We start from the raw sequence: 13,391 nt of genomic DNA on the forward strand, positions 1-13,391 counted from the left end.
GAAGTCGGTTTCAGGTAGCCGGCTCAAGGTTGACTCAGCCTTCCATCCTTCCGAGGTCGGTAAAATGAGTACCCAGCTTGCTGGGGGTAAAGGAAAGATGACTGGGGAAGGCACTGGCAAACCACCCTGTAAACAGTGTCTGCCTAGTAAATGTCGGGATGTGATGTCACCCCATGGGTCAGGAATGACCCGGTGCTTGCACAAGGGACCTTTACCTTTTTACAGAAGTATCTAGCATACTATTCTCATGATACCTAAAGATACAGTGATTGCCAGACACACTTTCTTTTCCTTGTCAAATCTGTTATACACTAAAATGATGGAGCTCTTTTTACAATGTTTCCTTTGGAATAAGAAAAAAGACAACTCCTGGACACAAAGGAAAATAACAACAATAGAAATAATGTATATTTTCTATTGTTGTTAAGAGCGTATGAGTAAAGAAAAGTGAAAATCAAGTCAGAAGCAAAAAAAAGAAAGGAGCAAAAATGGAATAAAAGGAACAAATTAATGTATTTTTAAGTAGAAATATTGTTATGAAAAGGAGATGTACCATATGGAGATCATGTCTCAGGGGACTAACAGATGGAGCAAGCCCATCCATGTCCTGGTTCCAAAAGTCCATTTAATAGACAGGATGTTATCAGATATTAATGTGATAGAATTACTTTAATAGGGAATGTTTATACATTGAAGCCTGAAGGATGGGAAGCAATGAAGAAATTGTTTCATAAACAGCTGTATCTATCATCCAAGCCAGCATGGTATAGTGGTTAAGAAAGGAGGACTCCTAATCTGGAGAACTGGGTTTGATTCCCCACTCCTCCACATGAAGCCTGCTGGTTGACCTTGGGCTAGTCATAGTTGTTTCAGAACTCTCTCAGCACCACCTATCTCACAAGATGCCTGTTGGGGTGGGGAGAGCCGATTGTAAGCAGCTTCGAGACTCCTTATAACAGAGAAAAGTGGGGTATAAAAACCAACCCTTCTTTTTTTTCAGCTGTGATTTGAGATACTTGAGACCAACACACCAACCTGAGGTGCCTTATGCCACAGCCAATGAGTTTGGTTCACAACCCCTCCAGATTTATTCCCAAAATACTACTCTCCACCTTTCTGGCCATCAGCTTTCTACCAAATAGTTTAATCTCATAGTTCGTAGATTCTTTCCACTTTGTTGTTTTCATGAGCTGCGGCTCTGATAGCCATGGTTCTGTGATCTGCATAATTCCTTCCTTTTCCCCATGATACCCTGTGATTCTATTAACCCTTTAGCTTCACAAATGATGCACAGCTGTTTTCCATCTCTGCATTCTTTTTTCTTGTTTTCTAGTTCCGACAAAAAAAAGTTTGCCAAAAAAAAGCAGAATGTTTGATATTATTTTTTTAAAAGATGATTAGGGAAAAATGGCACATGGGCAATATGGCTATACATTAGCATATTTATAGCTTTTGTAATGAGAATTATTATGTTGTCAAACACATAGGCCTGCACCCTCCACACTGATTTTATCCCTGCTTCTTTTATTTCCGTGTTGCTGTCTTGCTCTGCCTGTCTATCTCTTTGGTTTTCCTCTCAGGAAGGCACTTCTATAAAGAGAGCCGGGCTACCACTGTGTATGCTATATGTTATCTCTTTGTTGTATTAGCCTGCTCTTACTGCAACGCTTTTGACTTTTCTAATTTCATTTTCTGTCTGATAGTCTTTTGCACTGTTTCTAATTTTTGTAAGACCAGCCCTATTTAGGCTTGCCAACTGCCCGGTGGGGGCGGGCAAAAGCCTGCCAATCCACTGGGGTCCCTGCCGACGCTCAGGTGGATGGCGGGCAGAAGAGTGCCAGCGGAGGGATGGAGCCATGATCGGGGTGCACACAATGCGGACACTCTAGCGATCACCTCTGAAGCTCTATGGTTTCCATAGAATTTCTAGGGTGATTATTAGAGTGTCTGCGTCATTTCCGGGTAAACCCGGAAGTGACATTGCCCCTGCAGAGCTCTTGCCGGTGATGAGGCACAACCTGGCAACCCTATTCCTATTGCATTGGTAGTTAAGATCTCTCATACAATTTGATTACATTGTTTTACACCATGTTATCCACTGTAAAGGCAGATTATAAATCAGGGCCCCCAACCTTTTTGATCCTGTAGATACGGTTGGAGTTCTGACTTGACATGGCAGCAACAAAATGGCTGCCGCAATATGGCTGCCACAGGAAGTGGAGCCAGCCACAATATGGCTGCCACAGTTTAACTGCAGTAACACAGTGAAAATCCTTGTGCTGTGGTGGCAACTGTTGCCCAAGCAACATTTAAAAAAATCAGCTCAGCCAATCAGAAGCCTTGTTGGGCAAAAGCCCAATGTGGTTCCACTTCCTTCTTAAAGAGACTTGGTGGGCACCAGAAAAGGTGTCAGTGGGTGCCATGGCACTCCCTGTTATAAATAAATAGAACAAAAATAAGTACATCAAATAAAATTAGGGACTGTGCTGGTATTTGTCAGTCTAGCCTGCTAGCTGCCCTCGTAGTCTCTTTGCCTGCCTGCACTCTTCAACTGTGTCTCATCGTATTCTTGTTCTAACTCCTTTTGAGTGCATTTGGCTTGGAAATTGACTCTTGCCCTATATAACCTCCTTGTACTACCTTGATGTGGGACTAGGCTTGCCAATTGCCCACTGGTGGCAAGAGATTACCCACCCCTGCCGTCTCTACCTGCCATTGCTCAGCTGGGTGACAGAAGGAAAATGGTGGATGAAATGGGGCAGGCAATCAGCATCCCTGGTGTGATGACACCTCTTTCGGCCCTACCCCCTTATATCACAGTTTCCCACTAGTTTCCCTAAGCCCTCTGGTGTAGTGTTTCATTCTGCCCCTGCTGTAGTGTGTATCTCTGTCAGTGACCCATGACTAACATTCGACTGACATTATTACTTCCAGATTTCAGGTGGGAGGCTCTGGCATCCTTATCACTGCATGCTATGTATACTGGTCAGTGACTGCAATAAATTATCTGAAACGTGAAAAACTACATGCTGTGGTTGTGACTGGTGAGATTTGTACCGAGGACTTTCTACTTCAGGATATTGTCTTGAGTTTCATGCTAACTTGCTGGATCCTCTGCATAGTATGGTTGTAGGATAAGTATGAGAACTCAAAATAAAACCTATTCAAACATTCTACTTTAGGGAATCTTGTCCTCATTGATTTGTCTGCTGAAGGAAACCTTGTCTGTTGCAGAGAATTCTAGGGAAGAGTTCTGAAGACCTCATCATTGTCATGTGCCATTTGGCCGTGTACCATAGAACACACTCCCCCTGGTTATATGTTACAAGGTTGAATGGGTAGATCCTGGCAAGCCATTTGCCATTAATAATTTTCTCATTGAGGAATGGCTGGTACACTTCGTATTATTTCACTTCTTACTTCTGTTCCATGGTCCTTGGGACACAGGTTGAAAACCACAGCTTAAATGCTATATTCTTTCTGGGCTAGTGACTGTTTCTCTTTGTGTATGGACAGTTAACAGAATCTATATCATCTGATTGGGAAAAATTTTTCTCTTGTCTGTGTGGTTTCTTTTCATTGGTCCACAAATCTGCTTGCTCCTGGCAAGCACACCTTTTGATCTGGCACATTTTGGGTAAAGTCCCTGTCCCTCTTTCTGAGCCCGGAGAACCACGTTGTTCCTAATGGTTACACCAATGATGTGCCGATTCTTGGAGACGCCGAGTAACTAGGGAGAATTCTCTTAGCTTCCTGAACGATTCCAAAACAAAGAATTACGCGAAGGATCCCCTGTCATTTTCCCAGTTCAGAGCTGCAGCAGAGAGCAGGGGATGTCCTGCAGTTGTGCTGAGCTTTGGAAGCAGGCCAGGTGTCTGCAGAGCTCAGCATGGCATTCAAAACCCATCCCTTCCTCTCAGAGGGGGTTGGTGGGGAGCACAATTCTGGCTGGCTACAAGGCCTGTGAAAATTTGTGGACCTCTTCTATTGCCAACTTGTAAACTGGCAAATAATAATAAAATAGTTTGACCTTGCTTATTTTAAAATTTGTACTCTTTTGGCCAAGCATGGCCAAAATTGTAAACAGCCATAAATATTTTTTTTATTTTCAAGGTGGTTACTGAATCCCAGCGGAGTGTATAGGGATTCCTACGATTCTGGGTTCCCTGTGATCTGAGAACTTTTTTTCTCCAGCAAAATTTCATTTCATTTCAAAATTTCATTTGCTTGGTAATATATGGTTTATTTTTTCTGTCTTTTGCTGAGTCTTGTAGAGAATAATCCTAAAGAGATTTACTCAGAATTCTACTTGGGGCTTACTTCCTGGAAAGGGTTCTTAGCACTCAGTGATGTATGTGACAATAAGTAAGGAGAACAGGAAGCACAGTTTACTTGTACTTCCTGTTCCCTGCACTTATGGTGCTATACCATACCATATTCATGAAAACGAACACACCTTTTGAACTCTCAGCTAGTACTTGTGTTTTCTATTGCATTTAATCCCACCCTTCCTACAAAATGCTTAGGGTTGCATCTATTGTCCTTCCTTAGTCCTTGTTCCATTTTAATCCTGTGAGGATGGTTAGGCTGAGAGAGAGTGACAGACCCAGGATTACCTCATGAGCATCATAGCTGAATAAGGGTTCAAACCTGAGTCTTCATAGCTCTAGTCAACAATCTGCTGACTATACTGTACTAACCGTTTCAGCTGTTCTTCAACACAGATATTGCCATGAACAGCCCAGTCAATCCAGAGTTCCTGGATTTTAGATAGTTTGTTGTTGTTGAAATCAACAAGGCTAAACTTGGTTTATTTCAAAGTGCAGGGTGCTTATGTGGTCCCTAATGAAGGTGAAATGTAAGAAGCCCATTGTTGTACAGACGTCTTTTTGTGCAGAGAAAACAGGTAGCCAGTATGCAGAACTTCAGTTTAAATCACACTGTACCTGATGTGGGATTGTTGGACAATGTAGCATTGTCTCTATAAAGCCCAGCAAAAGAATAGTGTGATTAAACTATGCTAAGCTTGCCAACTTTTCTTCTGCAGCAAATGGTAAAAATGTTTGTTTTGCAATTTAGAGGCAGAACAGCACATTAGTGAGTTGATCCAAAGAGAATAACTCTTCCTTTTTTAGTGCTGGAGATGTGACTGTGTGATTATTTGAATGAAACATACTGGTTGGATCTCACAGATCTATTCTGCTAATGGAAGTACTCTTATTTATCAGAAAATGCCTTTCTCTGATTCGAGAGGTTCTTCTTTTGATGGAAGAGTCTCTTGCATCACTGGAAAGTTCCTTTTGCGGGAGTATTTGCCTCTGCTAGCGGAATGGATCCACAGTATCCAGCCCATTGAAAAGTTTTTGGATGTTTTGATTCTACTTATTTATATCGTCTGAAAGCAATCACGAAAATGATAGAAAATATACTTTTCCCCCCCAGGCTGGTGGATGACAGATGTGTGGTTCAACCAGATGCTGGTGATCTGTGTAATCCTCCTAAGAAATTCAGAGGTAAGCAACTGAGAGCTGATTTTTATACGAGCATATAATAAGTGGAATCTTTTTTGTTGCCAAAGTTTCTCTACGTGTTAAAGTAAAGTCCTTGGTTCTATTGCTTTGTGGGGTTTTATTCTACATACTGAATGCTGAGAAAACACATTTTGCAACATAAAAGTTCTACCTGTTCACATCATGTCATGCATGCCACTAAAAGAATTAATATATTCCAGTTAACCCTAGGGTAAAAACCAAAGCTTTGTACCACTTTGTGTTAGGATCAACCAACACAGTTGGCCAGCTTCCGAGTTCTCCAGAGCTTTTCATCAGTGCAGATGTTTTTAAAAAATATAAAGGAATATGGGGAGAAAAGCACTGGTTTCTTCCCTGGTCTTAAGGGCTCTTGTCTGCATCCTGTCAAGAGTGTCAGGCAGATTTAAACAGAAGAAATAGTGCTGGGTGGAACTGGTATCAGGTTGCACCTTCTTGGCAGAAGGAAGATTGGCAGGCTGCAGTTGAAAATATGGAAACCAGAAGTTGATCTAGTGTCTGTTTCTAGCCTCCAATGAAACCCTTAGAGCCCAGGGATTCAGAAACATTTGTGAAAGGTGCTCCCTGGATGTGATGGAGCTAGGGGTCTGCCTCCAGTCGGGGAGGAGACCTCCCCTCCCTGCTGCACATTCCCTTTGCAAGCCTCCTCCTACAGCCTCTTGACGTTCAGCTGGGGAAAATGCAACCGGAGGGGGTGATTCAGGGCAAAAAGAGGGTCAGTAGAGGAAGGATTCTATGTCCTTCTCTGGCCTGCAGCTCTTTCGCTTGAAATCTCTCCAGGCTCCTTGTTTTACAGCTGGGTTTCATCACCCATGTTCTCAGTCCCAGATGGTGCTGCCCTTCTGTCCATTGAGAGCCAAGGTCTTTAGGAGGATCCTACTTCAGTCCCAACCTGGGTCCTGAGCTGCAGAGCTGGCAGCTGAAAGCACGTAGCTGAGATTGTTGGAAGAAAAGCAGACAGATCTTTTTGTATTTTGTATGCCGGTTTCTTTGGCTTCTGTGGCATTATTTTTTCCAAGGATTTGTGCAGGATTGAGTTCTTTTCATGTTCACAGCTTCTCCCTGTAAGTTACTAGTAGCCCTTCTTTGCCTCCTAGCTACAATTATGTCTCAGAATGCCTACATAGTTTATTTGGGAACTGTCCGAAAAGCCCATTGGCTGTTGGGATTCACCATTACAGCTAATATCTCTCTGTAATGCTAAAACAGGAAAGAGTTTAAGACATTATTTATATGAGAAGCCCTTAAAATGTCTAGCTTTAGTTGCTAAACTCTTTCCTGTTAGTGCAAGTAGAGCATACAAAGCAAACAAGTATAAATTTTTTTAAAAGTGACAGCTCATCTTCTGTATGGAGTCCTGATTTGGTTCTAAGCTTTGTCTTCACACAGAGTGTATTCAGGCAACTTTCCTGTGGGTTCTGCTTGGAGTGCCCGGCTGTGTAGACTGATCAGCTCTTTGGTTGGAGGCTGCAATGAAACAACTTTCCTTGTAAGCCTGGTCAACAACAATTAACTTTAGGTTAAACCTTCTTGTAGACTCTCTCCCAGCTTTGCTGCTGTGGTTTCCACAGTAGTGTTTGGAGCTAAAGTGTGGGCAGAAAGTTTACCAAAACAGGTTTCTTCCTGATGGACCTAGACACTTTTGGTCTAAAAAAAAGCCTGCTCCTCTGTGATTGTGAAACTTAAAGAACTTGACCGGCAGCTTCTGTTAGCGAGTCTGCTCCCCAATATTTTGGGACTTTTGGCCTTCAACCCCCTTGACTTCTTGCTAATACCGATTTCATCTCACAGTTCTGACCTACCAGAGGTTATTCTCATTGGCATGCTTCAACACGCTCCCTTTGTCATGGGGGACTTGCAGGGATTCCTGGGGAGCAGGGACTATGCCCCTGTGGAGCCTAGATACTAGAATATCACCCATTTTCTTTTTTTTCTGCAAGCTTTATGCCAAGCCAAGAGCCTGTGTTCTAGCTCCTGACTTGGCTACTTTCTGTGTACGTTGTGTAACATATCACCTTTTAAATATTATTGTGGAGAAAGGGTTGCGAAAACTGCTGCTAGGTATATTTCAGCAGCTTTGAAAATTCTGTTTACAAATAAAGATGTACTGGAAGTTAGCATCTGGAGTCAGTTCTACGTGCAGGCAAGAGGATCTTGTGTGATTCTGTGTGTGGGGGTGGGGGGAGTGATGCCTCTGTTTCCACGCACAAGCCTTGTGTTCTCAGTTGTGGGTCCAAATCTGATTCATTATAAAGAAACACAAATGCTTACTTAGTGGTTTTTCTTTTCTGTGTTGCTTCTGTTTGAGTAAAGCCTTCCATGGATGGAGAGCAGAATGATTCCGCTGCCCTGACATCATGGCTGTTCTTGATGATGTTTGTGTTTGCTTGTCTCGGAAGCAAGAAGCCGGCACTGTTCAGTTCCAGTCATCTTTACAATTTCATATCATCCTGTTGCCTTCCTTCATCTGCAGGCAAATTTGTGGAAGTTTACAACTCTTAGTAACTTGCAGCATCAAGCTTCAGGATACTATTTAAAATACATTTTCAAAGCCAGCTTCATGTTCTGTGTATACTTCTCACATATTTATGTTTTGCAAATATGGTGGTGAAAGCTATCTGTAGAGGAGGCTTGGTGGGTGGGAGGGTGCGTAACCCTTCCTATACCCATTTTCTTCTCTACAAATGGACTACGGGGCCATTATTCCGATGGTCAGACTTGTTTGTGGGTAGTGAATTGCTGTTTTAGGACTAAAATCCACATGAGGCTTGTTGCTTTAGGAAAGAAATGGACATCCTTGATTATTAAGAAACTCCCATACTATGGTAGGAAAGATAGGCATTCTATCGATCTACATTAGGATGGGGAGAGATTGCAGAGAGCACATCTTGCCATCATGGAGGTTAAACTAGGCCAACCATTTGTCAGGGGGCAAGCTCCCACCCCTGGAATCCAGGCCCTGCTGGGGCTCTTTGCTCCAGCAGGAGCAAATAGTGAGGGTAAAAACCATAGAGATGGCTGTGTTCCTAGAGCATTGCAGTGTTATTTCTGGGTACAAACTGGAGGTGATAGCGCTTCCTGCCACCAAAATACACTGCTTTCCAGCACTTGGCTGGCAATCCTAGGGTAGAAAAAGCAGCAAGAAGAGAAGGAAATTGGTCAGAAGGAAGTCCCTAGCCCTGTTCAGAAAAGAAATCTAAACCCCCCCCACAAGTGCCAGAGAATCAAGCCAATAGTAATGTCCTGAAGTTTTAGGAACCGGGGAGGTTTTGTCCGAGGCTTCCAGCCTTTGAGAACCAGGACTTCAAGATTGTTCTGTCCTTAAGAAAACACTGGCTGTACCTGTGAATAGGATGGCTTGAACTTGTATAATTAATTAAAGAGAAGCTGTAACATAACAGCGTACTTTGTTCTGAAGGACAAAGCCTTGCTCATATGTTCACTTTCAAGTATGCAGTAGCACATTTGCATTTTATAGCAGCCTTCCGAAGACACATTTGCCTTCCCTAGTTTATGTAAAGTAAGTCTGTGGTTTTTTATTGTCTGTTTCCATTTCATACCCCCTTCCCCAAATATCCACTGTGGCTGGCAAAGGCTTGCTGGCCTTCCTGTAATGAATCCCTGCCAATTAGGGATCCACTGGTGTGAAGAAAAGGAGAGTTAAAGGTTGACTATTGATCTCAAGTTGAAACAATTTGGTATTAGTCCAATAGACCTCAATCAATGGTATTTGGGCTATAATTTGTATTATATTTTGGCTAAAGCTGTTCAGATGCTCCTCATGTGGGAGGTTAATGTTGGTCGCGCTAATTCATAAATGATGGTGTTCGGCTTGTGCTACTGGCATCTGTCTTTGTTACCCAGCCTGCAAAGCTGGAGAAAATAACTGCATCAGGAAGGCAGTGTGGGCCTATGGGGTTGCCAACCTCCAGGTGGGGCCTTGAGATCTTCCAGAATTACAGCTGATCTCCAGATTATAGAGATCTATTCCCTTGGAGACAAATTGGCTGCTTTGGAGGGTGGACTCTATGGCATCACGTCCCTGCTGAGACCCCTCCCCAAAGCCTCCCCTCCCTAGGCCACACCCCCAAATCTCCAGAAATTTTCCAGCCCAGAGTTGGCAACCTTAGGTGTTGGAATCTCAACTAATGTAGTTTGAATGCTACTGAACATCTTAAGGGAGCCCCCTGTTGCATTTGAAGTACCGAAGTATGTCTGTAGGTTGAGAAAGGAAACGTGATTCAAACGTACATCTTTGGAATTGTGTGCAAGGCCAGCCCAGGACTTTTTTGCTGCTCTGGCAAATTAACAAGTTTGCCATTCTCTCCTTTCCTGTTTCTTATATTATTAGCAGTCAAACAGCGGCACCCTAACAGTGCAATCCCAGATGGAGTGACTGCAGTCTGATTTCAGTGAGCTTTGACTGGAGCAGCTCTGATGAAGAGCCGTCTAGGGCACTATTGTCTCAATTTCCTTTAAAAATTCAGGATCTTCTCTGCTGCTTCTCTGCAACCGTGGGCTTTCACGCTTTCAGTTGTGTTCCTTGGAAATGGGAGAAAAGCAACATGGCAAGCTGTGTATCCAAAATGTCAGGCAGTCTCTCTTTGTCTTTGCTCAGGCAGGTGCCCCTGGAATTCTGGCTCTTCTGCTACGCTAGGGTTGCCAGATCCCTCTTCACCACTGGCGGGAGGTTTTGGGGGTGGAGCCTGAGGAGGGTGGGGTTTGGGGAGGGGAGGGACTTTCCACTGCATACATAACACCAGTGATCGATTTTCCTGGAAGAAATAGCAAATTTGGATGGTGGGTTTTATGGCATCACATCCCTACTTACCCCCCTCCTCAGGCACCACCCCAAAATCTCCAAGAATTCCCCAAGATATAGTTGGCAACCCTATCATCACTTGTCATAAAGCAGTGGTTTTTTCTTTTACTTTTATTAAAAGAGCTACTTCGACCTGAGATCTTGAGCCGTACAATAGCATTAAAATTGTTACACAGTGTTAATAAACCATCTATAAGTATAAAACACGAACATAAAACGTAATGGTAGAAGCTAGCATTGTTTCTTAATTCTGAGCATGAGAGCACTTTAAAGATAATACTGCAGACAAAAAATTTAGATACTGATCTCGTAGTTCCCTGGCAATTATCAGCTAACAGAAAGGTTCAGGAGCAAGTTGATACTTTCTCAGAATAAGGGTAATCTACAGTTCTCTAAGTGAGGCCCAATGCATACAAAATAATAGCACATGGTCAATAATAGTCTCAATCCTACCAGTAGAACAGCTACATAAGCGATCAGAGAATGGAGTTCCCTTATAGTGTCAATTCAATTCTGCAGTGGTTTTCTCTCTGTGTTTCAGGAAACACAAGGGTTCATGATAAGTCTGTCAGGGCTTCCAGAAGGAGCAGATCAGTCATGGTGGACAAGTTTCCCTGAAAGGCCCACCACTGCAAATCATCTCCTGTGTAAGCACCACAGTTGACATGGGACATTGGTGCTACCTATGAAGACTAGCCAGGACCCATGTGTACTGGGAATGTTCCCAGAATGCTCTGCAGCACATAGGCTTCCCTAAGAGACAAGTCAGGATAGGAAAGATTCTCTGAAAGAAAAAAAAAGTCAAATGCCTTCCTGTGAGGGCAGAAAAAGCAGCCAAATTGATCGTTGTGGGGTTTTTGTCAGGTTTTTCTGGTGTCATCAAAAAACTATACAGGCTTTCATATACAGACATGGCAAGGGAAAAAAAAAGAGATGTCTTGTAGAATGGTCCTCAGTATCCTCAGAACTAAGTTGCAATGGGTTTTGTAGAGTCATTATTTCCAAGTAATTATGCATAGTGATTTTGTTTTCTTGTCTTCAGACTGCCTTTTTAAAGTATGTCCTATGAACCGATATTCTGCACAGAAGCAATACTGGAAAGCCAAGCAGGCAAAACAAGGGAACCACACGGAAGCGGCACTGCTGAAGAAACTGCAGGTAAGTGGCACCTGCAGAGAGACAGAGCCTTTCAGGGAGTGACAGTGTGTGAGGTAAATGCAAAGGTGCTAGCTGAGATGAGAAGGCCAAAATATTTTTCTTCTAGGTAGCTCATCCATTGATTTTTTTGGGGGGGTCTTTCTCTTCCCAACAGCATGTCCATTTTTCTGGCAGTTGCAGTGGAATGCAGTTGAATAAACATCATGAGTACCTATTGGCTAGTGCCTGTGAAATCCCTACTAATGAGTGACTCCTTTTTGCCCTTATGTCTTTTATAGACATTTAAAATAGAGGGTTTTTTTAAGCAGCCATTTTATTGGTTTTCAGAGGTAGAATGCCAACTACTGAACCATTTGGACACACAAGTGGCCATATGCGTTTTGAGAGAGAGAGAGAGAAGAAATGCACAGTGTTGGAAATGAACACCAGCAAGGTCAAACAATTCTTTGTCATTTTGAGAACCTTATCCCATTTTTAATTTCCCCCCCCAAGTGGATGTAAAGCAGCCGAGGGTTTTTTTTTCCAGCTAGAAAATGGCTGTAGAGGGAGGGGTTAAGGCTTATCTCTCCCCCCAGACAATTCTTCTCTTTGATGAAGCAATCCTGGCAGCTAAATTTGGAAAAGGAAAAAAAAAGTGGTTTAGTTCAAACACGGAAGCAATCCTAACTTATAGGTGAGCCTTAAGTGTATGCTGGGAATTTATTTTGCATCCTAAGAGCAGAACTGCAAGCCACATGCTAATGCATATAATACAAGGCTGAGAGCTGCTTCTGGGAGGAAAAGGCAACTTTGGAGAAGAGGAACAGCAGGTGGTGTTTACTTCAGATCTGAAAAAATAAAAGCTGATTCCCCCCGGGGGGCTCCTGATGCATGCTTGTATGGGTAAACATGTTTCTCAACTCTTTGGGGGCTGGGTGGAAGGGCAGTAGAAAAATAGTGGGTGGAGCAGGGGCTCAACATTCCTTCCCATCTAGCACTTCCCCACTCCAACTGACCCTCTCCTCAAAAGGCTTTTCCCACAAGAAGTGCCCATGGCAGCTTTGCGCGTAGTGTGTCATTCCACTCTTAACAGTTCAGTCCTGAGCAGAGTTATGTCCGTCTAAGCCCATTAACTTAAACGGATTTAGGGCCAAATTACACAATATGATTGTTAATGAGCAGGTCTGGGTTTACTGGACCTGAGTTCCTTTTCTCACAGCCACTCAGGAGCTGTGGGAAACACAGCTTTTTAAAAGTCTGTGGGCCCCTGATTCAGCTCAGAACTATGGCACTGAGGGGTTCGAGGGAACTGTATGGCAGTGCGGCTGCGGGGGAAGTGAGTCAGGTCCTCTTCCCAGTTCCCTGGACCCGACTTGTTAAAAATCGTATTGTGTAGTTTGGCCTTAGAACTGGGTGTAACTCTGCTTAGGATGTACCGGTTAGTGTTGTAGAGACAGAGGCCTGCTTATAGTCTTTGACTTCAGCCTTGCCAATCTTGCAGCATGCAGCGGAACTGGAACAAAAGCAGAATGAATGTGAGAACAGAAAGCTGCTGGGAGAAATTGTTAAGTACAGCAATGTCATACAGGTGAGTCCTGATCTCCAGCTTCCCCAAAGGGGAGAGCAGACGTGGGTTTAATGTCACCATCAGTCAAGAAGTGAAATTAAGACATGGTGTTACTCAGTTGTTCCTCAGCTCCCCAATATGAGCATTGTAGAATAACTGTTGTAATGTGTAAGCAGGAGCTGAGATCACATTGGCTGGAAGCAGATGAGGGTGGGCCGCCTGACACTTGGGAGTATTTGAGCAAGTGGTGCTTTCCTCACTCCTTCATGACAAACCTCACCAACCCCAATCCCTTCTTCTTCACTGCCCTCTTTGT

At 43.3% G+C, this 13,391-nt stretch overlaps 1 protein-coding gene across 1 annotated transcript in view; it reads left to right on the top strand.

Annotated features, from left to right (window-relative positions):
* ITPR2 (inositol 1,4,5-trisphosphate receptor type 2) overlaps window positions 1–13,391 on the top strand; it is a 237,638-nt gene that overhangs the window by 20,030 nt on the left and 204,217 nt on the right. The window contains exons 2-4 of the mRNA XM_056847486.1: window positions 5,443–5,513; window positions 11,414–11,529; window positions 13,010–13,096. Of these exons, the coding sequence (XP_056703464.1) occupies window positions 5,443–5,513; window positions 11,414–11,529; window positions 13,010–13,096 (274 nt within the window). The remainder of the gene's footprint in view (window positions 1–5,442; window positions 5,514–11,413; window positions 11,530–13,009; window positions 13,097–13,391) is intronic.

The sequence above is a fragment of the Euleptes europaea genome, chromosome 3, assembly GCF_029931775.1.
Source record: "Euleptes europaea isolate rEulEur1 chromosome 3, rEulEur1.hap1, whole genome shotgun sequence".
NCBI classification, from domain to species: Eukaryota; Metazoa; Chordata; class Lepidosauria; order Squamata; family Sphaerodactylidae; genus Euleptes; species Euleptes europaea.